This window comes from Lynx canadensis, chromosome E2 (assembly GCF_007474595.2).
Source record: "Lynx canadensis isolate LIC74 chromosome E2, mLynCan4.pri.v2, whole genome shotgun sequence".
NCBI lineage: Eukaryota > Metazoa > Chordata > Mammalia > Carnivora > Felidae > Lynx > Lynx canadensis.
The window spans coordinates 50672976-50687478 of NC_044317.1; the positions used below are offsets into that span (position 1 = coordinate 50672976).

The 14503-nt window shown below is 50.3% G+C and overlaps 1 protein-coding gene across 1 annotated transcript in view; it reads right to left on the minus strand.

Moving 5' to 3' along the window:
- The window catches only part of LOC115502868 (optic atrophy 3 protein-like), a 48053-nt gene extending 35669 nt beyond the window's left edge, over positions 1-12384 (minus strand). The window contains exon 1 of the mRNA XM_030298678.1: positions 12194-12384. Within this exon, the coding sequence (XP_030154538.1) occupies positions 12194-12335 (142 nt within the window). The 5' untranslated portion in view covers positions 12336-12384. The remainder of the gene's footprint in view (positions 1-12193) is intronic.
- Positions 12385-14503: the final 2119 nt, after the last annotated feature.

The window sequence follows — 14503 nt, forward strand, 5'->3', positions numbered from 1 at the left end:
GATGTGGAAGGGCTAGACCCACGCAGGAAAACTCTTTGGCAGCTTCGTATAAAGTTAAGAATACCTTTATCTCTACCATCCGACTCAGACATCTCACTCCTGGGTATCTCCCCAAAAGGAATGCAAACATACTCCTATAGAGACTCGTTCAAGAAGGTTTACAGTCGCTTTCCTGGTAACAGCAACAACAAAAAAGGGACATCCAAGTGCCCATCACTAAGAGAGTAGATAAAGTGCAGCATGTTTATATATTGGAATAAAGGAATACATAAAACAGCAGGAAAAGAAACAAATCACTGATACACGCAGCTGAAAGATCGCTCAAGCATCATGTGGATAAAAGCTAGACACTAAGTTCCTATTACCTGATTCCATTTAGATGAAGCTAATGATGATCGTGAGAGAAGTCATACAGGGTGACAGAACAGGAAAGGAAAGAACTTCCAGGGGTGATGGAAACTTTTTTTTTTTTAATGTTTTATTTATTTTTGAGAGAGACAGAGTATGAGCGGGGGAAGGGCAGACAGAGAGGGAGACAGAATCCGAGGAAGGCTCCAGGCTCTGAGCTGTCAGCACAGAGCCTGACGGGGGGCTCGAACTCGTGAACCCCGTGTGAGATCATGACCTGAGCCGAAGTCGGACGTTTAACCGACTGAGCCATCCAGGCGCCCCGGAACTGTTTTATTTTTTTCAACGTTTATTTATTTTGGGGACAGAGAGAGACAGAGCATGAACGGGGGAGGGGCAGAGAGAGAGGGAGACACAGAATAGGAAACAGGCTCCAGGCTCTGAGCCATCAGCCCAGAGCCTGACGCGGGGCTCGAACTCCCGGACCGCGAGATCGTGACCTGGCTGAAGTCGGACGCTTAACCGACTGCGCCACCCAGGCGCCCCCCGGAACTGTTTTAGATCTTGGAAGCTGGTTATATAGGTACATGCATTTATCGGTGCTAATTAAACTACGCATTTCAGATCTGTACACTGCATTTACAGAGACGGTATTAACAAAGAACATGCAAAAACTAAAATAATGAAACGTAAGAGGAGGAGTTTGGGAGGCCAGGGGCTGATTTCTTATTCTGTATTGCCCCAGGGGACTTGTTTCTTTCTCTCTCTGAGACATTTCCCTACTCATAAAACCAGAATGATCATATAAACTCCCTAATAAAGTGGCTAATATCATTTGTTGAGATCACAGAAAGCATAATAAATGAAAACTGCTATTGGTTAAGAAATTATCATAAAGAGTAAATAGCTTCGAGCCGGTCCCTGCCCTGGACGCCCTTCCCTGGATGTGTTCCAGCCAGCTGAAAGCTCACCCCAACACTGCTCCAGGGGTTACGGGATTTGTGGTGCCTCAAGCGGGGCGGCACCTTCCTCCCACGGACTGACCCCATCCTCTACCACTGCCTCTGGGGCCCGCAGGGACGCACACTGCACCTGTCACCGGAGGAAACACGACTGGCTCTGTCTACCAAGCGACTGGGGGAATCCCACCTCCCCAACACGGGGTCCAAAGGATTCAGTAGTGGTGAACCCCGCCCTTCAGACTGGCCAATCAGACTGCCTTCCTCGGACTGCGGTGATTGGCTCAAGGATGGGGGTGTGACCGAACCTGAACCACCGATTCAGCCTGGGAATTTGGGCGGAACTGCTGCGAAGAAGGACCTCTCTGCACCCCTGGAGTCACCAGGCAGGTAATTAATAGCCTCAGATGTCAGCTCCCAGAGAGCAGGGATTTTTGTCTGCTCTGTCGACTGCTGAGTTAGTCAAACCTCCTAGAATAGTTCCTGGCGTACAGCAGGTACTAGGCAAAGATTTGTTGAGTGAACTATACAAGCCTGTCCTTGTCCCAGAAAACAATCCCACCTCTAGATCCCACCGATGCCTGGAGAGACCACCTCAGCTTAGTACAGACAGCGCCTGGGAGTGTCAGAGGCACAAGGGAAGCAGCTAATAAAGGGACTAAGAGTGCTCTAGGGATGCCATCTGGAGTCGGGTGGTCCCGGATTCAAGTCCTGCCTCTGCTACTTACTTGCTGTGGGACCTTGGGCACGTTTCTCAACCTCTCCGCATCTCCATTTCCTCTTTCTCTTCCTGGCTAGCAGGGAACCTGGTGCATTCAAGTCTTGTGCATGAACTGACATCAGGTTACTGAGCAGCTCTGCTCAGTTTCTTCATCCACTAAGGTAGTGTTCATGTTTAAGCCTTAGTGCTCGTGATAAGTAATGCTATTTTACATTATTCTTTCTTTTTTAAGATTTTTGTTTTGTTTTCAAGTAACCTCTACACCCAACGTGGGGCTTGAACTCACAACCCCAAGATCAAGGGTCGCATGCTCTACCAACTGAGCCAGCCAGGCGCCCCTACTTTATATTACTCTTTTTTTTTTTTTGAATGAGATTTTGTGTTTTACTTTATTTATTTTTGTATATTTCTTTTTTTTTTTAATTTTTTTTTTCAACGTTTATTTATTTTTGGGACAGAGAGAGACAGAGCATGAACAGGGGAGGGGCAGAGAGAGAGGGAGACACAGAATCGGAAACAGGCTCCAGGCTCTGAGCCATCAGCCCAGAGCCCGACGCGGGGCTCGAACTCACGGACCGCGAGATCGTGACCTGGCTGAAGTCGGACGCTTAACCGACTGCGCCACCCAGGCGCCCCTGTATATTTCTTTTTGAAGAGGGGAGGGGCAGAGAGAGAGAGACAGAGGATCTGAAGCAGGCTCTGAGCTGTCAGCACAGAGCCCGACGCAGGGCTCGAACTCATGGGACTGTGAGATCATGACCTGAGCCAAAGTCAGACGTTTAACCGACTGAGCCACCCAGGTGCCCCTATGTTATTCTTTACTGTCTTATTAACAATATCTTCTCGGGGCGCAAGACCGAGGTGGGTTTGGCAGCCGAAGGATAGCTTAGTACAGAGGGGGAGCGAGGGGGCTCCTGAGGCGGGGCGCCTGGGTGGCTCAGCCGGTTAGGTATCCCACTTCAGCTCGGGTCATGATCTTGCAGTTAGTGGGTTCGGGCCCCACGTCGGGCTCTGTGCTGACAGCTCAGAGCCTGGAGCCTGCTTCGGATTCTGTGTCTCCCTCCGTCTCTGCCTCTCCCCCGCTCACGCTCGGTCTCTCAAAAATACATAAATATTAAAAAACTGTTTAAAAGGGGGCTCCCGAGGAAATCACCAGCTATATGGGGGCTTAGGGGTCTGAAGTGGGGCCAACTGGAGCTGGAGAGCAGGAAAAGAGGAGAAGCCAAGAAGCTGGAAGCGGGGTAAGACTCCAGTGAGAGGCAGAGGCACATCCTGGGGGGCGGAGACATCAGGATAGGCCTCTCAGGCAATGACTAGAGAGTCTCAAGGAAGGGTGAACAAAGAGTAGGTAAGGTTTCTTTGGGGCATAGGAAGAAAATGTCAGGACTTCTGGTCATGTTTATGTTTTGAAGGAGGAGGAGGGAAAAGGGAGGAAGGAAAAGGAAGAGTAACAAGATGAAGGAAGGGGAGGAGGAAAAGGAGAAGAAATTGGGCTTTTGTAGGCGTAGACAGCTATAGGAGCTACCCTCTCAGCAGGCAGGTGCCGTCAGCAACCCCGGATGCTGAAAGGGTGACACAGGCGCCCTCTCCTGTCCACTCAGCGTATTGCAGCCCGGGCAAATGGATTCCCGGGAATATTCCCGGGTTGCAAATCAACCAGCCCTCACAAAACGGCTTCTTAAAAAAGACTCCTGCTCAGAAGCCATGGACTAAAAACTTAACAATGTGAGCGCAAGCATAATCCAACAAATGCCTCTGCATAGGAAGGGTGGGGCTGAAAGATGAGCAGTGGGATTAAATAGAGCTGACAGCACACTTCTCTCGTTCGGCTCTCTGTGTTTCTGTTAGGTCTTTGCCAGCTCTGACCGCCCCACACAAAGAATGTCAAAACTACACTCTCACAGAGAGTTTCCAAACGTATTTAACAACGCCTGTATAAGAAAATATTTTTAGCAAGAGGGAAAATATTTTTAGCAAGAGGAAAAATATTTGGGGGGGGGCATGAATAAACTAAACATTTTTATTTTGCTTTTTATTTTTTAATGTTTATTTATTTGGGGGGATGCCAGTGCAAAGGGGGCAGAGACAGAGAGACAGAGAGACAGAGAGAGAGGGGGGGGGGATCCAAACAGGCTCCACGCTAACAGCAGCGAGCCCAAGTGGGGCTGGAACTCACAAACAGCAAGATCATGACCGGAGCCGAAGTTGGACGCTCAACCGATGGGCCACCCAGGTGTCCCTAAAAATTTTATTTTTTAAATATTAAGTTCACACCTTCCAAGTTTTTAACATTTTTAAGTGCACACAGTATATGTTCACAGTATTATATGTCAGCACTATGCATGACTAGGTAACTGCACACGCGCACACACACACACACACACACACACACACACACACACACAAGGAGAACGTGCAACATGTTTCCTTAATGGGACAGCATAATAAAAGCGGCAGCTGGAGGTCACCAGTAGCAGCCTGGCTGTCATGCAACATAACTCATGTGGTGCTCTGCAGATTATAAATAGACCCCAGGGAAGTGATTTTCAAATGTTCTCTGGCACAGGAGGATCCTCTCTGGACAGTGGTAACAATAAAAATGTCCAGCCCTTCCTTCCCCAGATGGACCCACTCAGGACCTGCAGGTGGCACTCCTGGGCAGCTAAGGGGAGCACCCCACACCACTCACTTTTTTCCCTTGAGATGTCTTTCAGCATACCAGTCCTCTCGGCAGCTGTGTTTAATCTGGCGATTGGTTAGTGCCTGCATTGAATTCTGAACGTCCACTGTATGGGTCATTTCTCAAAGCTCTATTTGGCTCTTTTTCCAACTGCCTGGTAATTTCTGATGGCACTCATGTTTTCACATCCCTCCTAATGCGTCCCCTTCATATACAAACACAGGTATGTTACAGCCACATCTGATCGTTCTGATATCCACAATGTTTCCAGATCTCGCTGGTGGTGCCTGGTTCTCCACACAGTACGTAACTTTTTATCAGATGTGCCAGGACGCCACCTGAAGGGATTCTCCAAGGCTCAGGCAGAAAGGGGACTCCTCCAGGAAGGGCTCGTTTGTCCTTGTCAGGCGCACACAGCCTGGGTTCATTCTCAGCTTGCTGTTTCCAGGGCCTTTCAAGGAGTATAATTCAGGCCCCAAACCCACATGAGGGACCATCAGTGGCCACAAATTCTCACAGGAGACTTTTTAAAATCTCCCTCTAGCCCTAAGGCTGTGCCTTCCTCTGCAGGGTGGGTTTTTCCTAGTTCACCCTTTCCCTCAAGGTACCCCTTTCCTGGGATCTGGTTTTGCACAAGATGGTCCCCTGCCCAGAGTTCCCACAGGATAGCTCCTGTCCCCAGGGCCACGGGACTCTGTCAATGTCCCCAGAGTATAAGGCGGCTTCAGTACTTAACTCCCCTCCTTGGCTCCTTGCTCTGGGAGGAGTCCATTTCCTTCCTTGCAAGTACCCCATGCATTTCAAAGAATGCTTTAAACATTCTGTGAAGCATTAGGTAGTAGGAGGCCCTCTCCTGAGCCACACAGCCCTCTCTCTATTTGACTCACTTTTCGTTACTCAGATAACTCTGATCCCAGCTCCTAACCAGACACACATAATAACTGCTCCGTGCTAGTTAGAAACATGCAGGGGAAAGCCCAGATCCTTCTGCCCGTGGTAAGCCTGTGAGAGCTGGCTGAGGAAGGGGGATCACTACCATCTCGAGGCAGGAAGTCCTGACCGTTCTGTTCGGCTACGACAGCGGGCCAGGAGCGCACAGTGAGAAGGATCCCACCAGAAGGCTTAGCATTAGGATGATGATGATGATGGCGACGGGAAAAACAGCAATACGCTCGACAAACGTTTATGCAGTGCTTAAGGGCCAGGCACTGTTTAATGCTCTGTGGATATGAACTCATGGCACCGCTGTAACAATACAACATACAGACAACAAAACTGAGGCCCAGAGAAGCTAAATAACTTGCCAGGGGTCACAAAGAAAGTGGCAGAACTGGGACTCACCCACAGGCAGCCCAGCTGCAGAGGACGGGAGCTTGGTCACTGAGCCACACTGCTATTTATTGAACGTAGAACGTGCCAGGCCTTTGCTAGGGGTGTTCCTGCATGCAGCAGACCCTCCCCATCAGACCTATGAGGTAAGGAGTCTGAAACACATCTCAGGAGGCTGAACTCAAGGTGTCGGCAGGGGAGAGTACCTTTCCTTGCCTCTTTCAGCTTCTAGAGACTGCCTGCATGTCTTGGCTCACGGCCCCTCCTCCGTGTTCAAGACCAGCAAGGCAGCATATTCAAATCGTTCCCTCTCCCGTCTCTCTCTCTCACCTATAAGGACCCTTATGATTACACTGGCACACCTGGATGATGCAGGACCCTCTCTCCCTGTCCCCACACCCTTGATTTCAATCACACCTGTAAAGTCCCCTCTGTCACGGAAGTTAACCCATTCGACAGGTTCCTGGGATTAGGATGTGGACATCTTTAGGGGACAGTTATCCCGCCTCCTGTGAGTAGTAAGCCAGGAAAAATGACCAGTATTTTAGGAATAAACACAAACAAACCGGGATTCTCCCACTGCCCAGGGACGCCCCGCGGCCCCCCCCAGAAGTGTCAGCAGAACACTTTGCAAGAGTGCTCCCAACATGCCTGGCATCACCAATTACCAAACGTACGTATCTCGACCTCTCCCTCACCCCACCGCAGAAATCTTTGCTTAAAAAGATCCTTGGGGCACCTGGGTGGCTCAGCCAGTTAAGTGACCGACTTCGGCTCAGGTCATGATCTCATGGTTCGTGGGTTTGAGCCCCGAGTCGGGCTCTGGGCTGATGGCTCGGAGCCTGGAGCCGGCTTTGGATTCTGTGTCTCCCTCTCTCTCTGCCCCTCCCCTGCTCATGCTCTCTCTTTCTCTCGAAAATAAACAAACATTTAAAAAACATTTTTTTTAATATAAATAAATAAATAAAAAGATCCTTGCTAGCAGACAGTCTTTCCTTGGCTGTCCTGCCCTCTGCTCCTGTGCAGTGTATTCAATAAACCTCTATCTCCTCTGTTCCACTTGCGTGAACTCTTTCATCGCTGGTGCTGCTGGCCTCCACCCAACCGGGTTGCCCCACATTTGCTGGCCCTCATGGGAACCCTCTGCCATCCAGATTTTCCAGGAATTTCTTGGGACATTCCCTCGTGGACCGATTCTACCCTCCTTGGGGAACTGACTGACAGCCGGTGAGGATCCGAAGCCCCAGGGGGAACCAGCCACGCTGCCCTTGCCCGAAAGGGTGAGGGATTTCCCCTTTGTCCCTTCAGAGGGATCCTTCCCTCCATCTCCTTTCTCTCTTTGGCCCTTCGGCGGCCTAACCCTAGTGCTCCTCAGACAACTGAAGAACTCTGGCCAGGGTGGCTCCCGCGTGTGGTCGGAACGTCCGAGGGATGACAGGTTGGACCGTCCGCGCCTATGAGGGCAAAAGACCCCTTTCCTCTGCTCTCCCGCTCCCCGAGGCCTCCAGTCCCAACGACCAGCACAACTGCAGTGGCACCTCGTCCAGGGCAAATCCACACACATTATGGGCTGGTGGGGACCCGTCTCTGACCCGGGCTGACTTCAGCCACCTTGCTTCTTTTGGGTCCCCCCCTTTTTTTCCTTTGTTCCTGTGGATCCGGCCACCATCTTGATCTATGGGAAAAGCATGTTGCTACACGTCTGAGTGAATCCAACAATTCCATGTACAAGGCACGGTTCAACAAGGATTCCGGCTCATACCATTGGAGGGTCCCCTCCCCCTAAATCCCGTGGACCTGGCCACCGAGGAATTTCACTCCAATCGCCTATCGGCATGTTAACCGAATACCGTGCTCTGGTCCATAACGGCACAGAACCCCTGATGGGCCGACAAGTGTAGGCAGGGACGGCGCCCCCCAACCCCGCTTCAGCTTGAAGCAGCTACTGAGGATGAGGCCTCTCCCCTAAATGCCAAAGACCTGTCATTGTGGATCTGTCAGCGGGGAATGGAGAGGCCGCTTTTAGGCAACGGGCTTGAGCAGTAGAAAAGCAAGTAAGCGAAAAGGGCCCGCAGGGACCATTGGACTGAATGCACACAGGCTCACGAGGTGACCCACCTCAGAACATCCACAGGCCCCAGCTGACCGATGGGCTACTTAACTGGGCACCCGTATCGAAAAAGGGAAATTCCATACCTTCCCATACCTCCTCCCTCTCCCCCCTTAGCTATAGCCCCCCCACCAGTGCCTCGGAGAAGACGGTGTCTCTTTTGCTGCTCCCTTACAGTGTGTCCGATAAACTTCTATCTCCCCAAGTAAGAAAGTAAAAAAATCATAAAGTAAAAAGATCCTTGCCTCCCCAACACAGCGTATCATCGATGACTTATGCTTCTTGTATTTACTGTTCTTTCCTCAGAAGTACGTATCTACCACTCCGGCCTCCGTTGTGAGAACACAGCCAGGCCCACCCTGCTGAGTCCAAAGCATCTCAGCCAAAGGCGCAGATGCTGGATGTGCTGGTCAGCGCCCGGAGGCCTGACCCAGGAGAACGCACAGCTGCCACAGGATCTGGAAAATTCTGCTCACACAGGCTGGGGGCCACGGCAAGGGGAAAACAGCAAAGGGAAAATACCAAACGACATGATTTTTAGAGTGTAAATATAGAAGAAGTCCGTGCACTCTAACACCTAATAGCACCTCTAACTAAATCTATCCCAAGCTGAATTCCTGGTCTTTTCTGTCCAACCTGCCCCCTCTTGCAGTCACGTCACACCCGATCCAGGGGAGATCGTGCCAGCGCCGCCTTCCAAACAAATCTACTGGGTATTCATTACTAAGAGGAAGAGGAAAGGTTCTTTTAGTGGTCACCACCTTAACCAAGGGATCCAAGTTACCATCACACATGACGGAACAAACAGACATCAGGAGCCCCCTGAGGTGATGTCCTTAGGGCACACTGTCATGTCTGTGGCGTTCCTGCCAAAGATGCTCAGTGTGAATCAAATCAGAGGAAGCAATCAGAAAACTCCAGACTGTGAGGCACTCTGGGACAACTGGCTTGGATTCTTCCAAATGTCAACGTCATGAAAAAAGGAGAGAGAGAAAGAGAGAAAGAAAGGAAAGAAAGAAAGAAAAGAAAAGAAAAGAAAAGAAAAGAAAAGAAAAGAAAAGAAAAGAAAAGAAAAGAATGCCATTATAGAGCAGGATCAGCAAACTTTTTCTGAAAAGGCCACGGCATAAATATTTTAGACCTGTGGGCCCTAAAACCCAACTCTGCAGCCACAGGCAATATGCAAAGTGTGGCTGTGTGCCAATAAAACTTTATTTACAAAGACAGGCAGTGGGCTGGATTGCTAAACCACGTCGCAGATTAAAGGATACTAAGGAGGCATGACAATCAGGCACAGTGCGTGATCCTTGAGCAGACCCTAGATTAAAAATAATAATAAAAGGGGCGCCTGGGTGGCGTAGTCGGTTAAGCGTCCGACTTCAGCCAGGTCACGATCTCGCGGTCCGGGAGTTCGAGCCCCGCGTCGGGCTCTGGGCTGATGGCTCGGAGCCTGGAGCCTGTTTCCGATTCTGTGTCTCCCTCTCTCTCTGCCCCTCCCACGTTCATGCTCTGTCTCTCTCTGTCCCAAAAAAAATAAATAAACGTTGGAAAAAAAAAAAAAAATTTAAAAAAAAAATAAAAAAAAATAATAATAATAAACCACTAAAAAGGACGTTTTGGGGATGACTGGAGAAATCAGAAAATGAGCTACGTATTAAATATTAGCTACATGTTAAGTAATATTGCTATCAATATCATTGTTATCAATGTTAAATTTGTGACATCGGTGCCGCGTTATATACGAGAATGTCTTTGTTGTTAGGAAACACAGACTAAAATATTTATGTCCGCAACTTATTTTCAAATTGTTTAGAAAAAGAAGCGTGTGTATACATATGCACACGCATATATATATGAGAGCAAAACAAGGCAAACTTGTGGAAAGCTAATAACTGATGAACTAGATGGTAAAGGGTATATAACTGATGATCATACCATTCTTCCTTTTTTTCTTAAATAACTTAAGCTTTTTGTTTTGTAAGTGTATTTCCTTATTTTCAGTGATCTCTACACCCAACGCGGAAGGACTCACAATCCTGAGATCAGCATCTGAAGCACCAGCCAGGTGCCCCTACACCATTCTCTCTTTCAACTGCTCTGCGGGTGTGACATTTTTAAAGTGTTTTTGTTTTCTTTTTAATTTACTTTTGAGGGAGAGAGACAGAGCGTGAGCGGGGGAGGGGCAGAGAGAGAGGGAGACAACAGAATCCGAAGCAGGCTGCAGGCTCTGAGCGGGCAGCACAGAGCCCGACACGGGGCTCGAACCCACGAACTGTGAGATCACGACCTGAGCCGAAGTCGGACGGCCAACCCAGTAAGCCACCCGGGCGCCCCTGGGTTTGCCAGGTGAAAAAACATCTCCAGAAACGGAGTCCTCCTCCCCACTCACCTTCTACCTAGAGTACTGTGGTCAACTCCTCCCTGCAGCCACCTTTACCCTAAGATTGCCAAAAGGCTCCTGTTAAAATATAACTCAGATCCTGTCCCCTCCTTTGCTGATACCTTCCAGGGAGTCCCACCCACTCAAAAGGAAAACCAAAGCACTGCAGTGGCCCACGGGCCCTGAGCAACTTGCCCCCACCTTTCCACCCTCAGTTTCCTCTCTACCCTGTCTCTTTGCTCAGCCACACTGGCTTCCTCACTGCTTGTCAAACGTTATCAGGCAAACTCTCACCTCAGGGCCTTTGCAAGTGCAGGAATGTTCTTTCTCCAGATACCTGCACTGCTGGCTCCCTCCTCTCCCCATATTCTCACTGAGGTCTCCCTGCTGCCCTCTCTAAACTTACAACCGTTCCCCCAGACAGTTCTCCTTTTGCAGCCCTGATGCTTCCTCCCAGAGCAAGTACTGCTATCTACTAGAATTCATAGTTTAACTACTTATTTTACGATCTGGCTCCCCCTGCCCCCGCCCCAAGAATGCAAAATCCCCAAGGCCAAGATTCTGTGCCTTTTCTTCTTTTCTGTATCTATAACATCTACACAACAGCCTTTTCTCAGTACCACAGACTGACTTAACATTTTACAGCCATTTACTCCTCACAACCGAAGTGTTCTTGACAGCATAAATGAACACGAAGCGTACCCACAAAATGGGAATAATTTTGTGAGGATTTAATGCCAGGAGGCCTGTGAAGTGCTCAGCATAGAGCCTGGCACAAAGTGAGTGCCCATTAAATGTTGCTATTATATAATGCCCACTGCACAGAAGACTGAAGCTCTGAGTGACCTGGCCGGGAAGGCGTGGGGCCCAGATTAGAAGCGATGTCAGTCTGACCCAAGAAGCCACTTCCTAAACCACGGTGCTAAGACACAGTGTTGGGGAGAAAGGCAGTGGGAGAACCCAGAAACTAGCGCTGGCAATCCAGAGGGCAGGGTTTTTTAAGTCCTGACTCTGGCCCAAACTCCCATGTGTGACCTCGGCAATTCCCTTCTGGTCTCGAGGCCTCAATGTTCTCTGCTGTAAACTGGGGGAGTCATCTCCCTTCCCTGACATGGGGATGTAACAGTGCGAGGGTCAAATGAGAGAAGTGATAGGGGAGCACTCTGGTAGCTGTGAAACCCGACGCTTTTCCATTCTAAGATCTGCACCTCTGGCAGAGGCCTCACAAAATACCAAAGCACCAAGAATTCTAGGCCCTGGAAAGCAAACTTTAGGTACCCAAACTTATAAGGACGGCCTGGCAAACGACCCGGTCAAGTCTCTCCTTGGCCCCGCCCCTAGATCCTCTCAGTCCCAGAATGTCCCGCCCATATTACTACTGCCCCCTACACTATGGGCTCGTCTAGACGTCAGTCTTCACGTGCTCTCTTCCTCTATTGGCTGATATTCCTAACACGGGCGAGGGCGCCCTGCCCTGCCCCCTGCCCCACGGCCGTTCTTACTATTGGGCTACCCGCATGCCCCTCTTCCAAGAACCCTCCTTATTGGCTGTAGAGCTTTGCCGGTTCGGGCTGTGATTGGTTGGAAACAGAAGTCCATCCCCTGAGCAACCACCAGAGAGGGGTTGGAGAATGGAAAGGTTGGAGAGATGTGGGGTCAAACTCACGCTGAGCGGGCGGGAGGCAGATATAGGTCTTGAAGAACTCGCTTCGGCGGGCGGCCTCCTTAATGCGGTTGGCAAGCGGCTTGCTGACCTGCCGAATTCCCAGGTATAGCAGCTTCGCCATAGGGAACGCGCCTACCACCATCTTGGCGGTCGCACGGGGCACGCGCAACCTCGCGGACTGGGCGGGGCGCCTCCGATCTCTCCCTCCTCCCCCGCCCGTCCGTCTCCGTGCGTGCGTGCGTACGTGCGTACGCTCGGGGAGGGGGCACTGCAGGGGCGCCCCCTGATGTCACCGCGTCGACGCTGACGCTTGACGTCCGATCGTTGAATATGCAAATAAGAAGCGGAAATGAGGCGGGTCAGGGGGCGGAGCCGTTAAACTGCTGCTCGCGGGAGCGTGGTTGGGTTCCCACGCCCGCTTTGGCTGTTGTCACCGTGTTCTTTCGTGACGTCTTGTACTTAGGTGGCTTCCCCGCTTAAAGGAGTCTCTTAATTAGTCCTGATTAGGGCTAATGAGTCCCAAATGCACTTTCCCCGCAGGTTAGAGCCCTCACTGGGAATAAGAAAAAACCGACCATGAAGTCATACAGACCTGGGGTGGGATCCCAGCTCCGCCCTTTGCTTGCTTGTGATGTTAGGCGAATGACGTAACCTTTCGTACTGGGCATCAGTATTCCCGTCTACAAAAGGGGACTTACCTTGTTAGGTAGTTGTAAGGCTTGCCTGCGAATCTTGAATGTCAAAACAGTGAGTGAGCCGTGATAAGTGGTTAGAAGGTGCCAGTCACCGCCCTCGATACACAGCCCTTAATGCTATACAGGTATTAACATTATTATTGCTAACTCCAGCCTGAGGGTGCATTCCATTTCCAGAAATAGCTAATCCAACCCTTTCCTAAGTGACTGAGGCACGGAGTCGGGGCGGGGGGCTAGCAGAGGTCTCTCAGCCAGCAGAAGGGGGATAGCCCAGCGTCTTGGCTAGTAAAACCACACCCTTCTCAAGCAGCCCCACTTCCTCCATTGGTGGGCGAGGGTCCCCAGGGAGCTGGCTCAAGAAGGAGTTTAAGGACATGTCCCAGACTGTCCTCCTTTACCCAGCAGGGAGCAAAATCATATAAACAAGGTCAGGGAGGGGTTGAGAGAAATTTCTGGATGACGGAGTCTTGATGGGTAATTAAGAGATTCTAGGAGAGAGAGGGGAGGGCAGAGGAGTGGTGTGTAGGAGGAAGCGGCCCTTCAGAAGGCAGAATCCGAGCAATCGGGGCTTTCCAGGGGGGGACTTGGGGCTTTCCTCGGCATCCACTCAGACTCCTTTCGTGTCCTTTGTCAAATCCCTGAGACAGATGGACCTCCTTATCTCCGTTTGTAATAATGATGGCACGGACATGTGTGAACCCGGTTATTCTAAAAAAGTAAAAATGCCAAGACTCCATAAAAACTACCCTTCTGGACTGAAGGTGTGACAGAACTTGGGGCCTATTCAAGGTCAATTATCTACTTGGAACTAAACCCCTCCCCAGTTTACAGACTGGCCAACTGAAGCCAGAGGAAGAAAAGGATTTATCCAAAGTTCCAGGGGTAATCAGATTGGAGCTAAGTCCCAGAGTGGATTTCTGGGTCCCAGCCAGGTCTTCTCCTTATTCCTGGGATGTTAGTCTGAGGCCCAGAGACCTATTCAGGGGCTGAGGTCCCCCATGATGGGTTTAGGAAACTTCCAAACTGTACATGACTTTTTTCTGTTTATTTCACGGCTGTTTCCTCAGCTCCTAGAACAGTGCCTGGCACACAGTAGGTGCTCAATAAATATTTACTGAATAAACGGGAATGAGCATTTGGTGGAGGGGCAGAGGGCAGGCTGTCATCTGATTCTCCCAGGAGACTGTGTTCCAGAAAGTTCTGGCCCCTTATATGTCCATCCCAGTAGCTTTATGGCTTTGGTGTGGGAAAGTTATGAGGCCCCGTAAATCCCAGGCTTCCCTCATTTTCTCTCCGCACCCAACAAAGCTCCAACTTCCTGCATATCAGTTAACCCCCCTCCTGCAAAACCATTTTCCTCATGGAATCTGTTTTTTTTTTTTTTTTTTCTCATTCCCCCCCTCCCTCCTCTTCCCTTCTCTGGGAAGGGTTTCCAGGAACCTCTTCTGGGGCAAGGGTGTGTGTGTGTGTGTGTGTGTGTGTGTGTGTGTGTGGGATGGAGATCTTCACATTGCATCAGGCGCTTGGAGCCTGTTACACATCCATTGGGAGGAAGAGACAGAAGTGACCCATCAGAAAGGGCAAGGCCCGTCCAGAGCTGGGTGCTCCCTCCTAC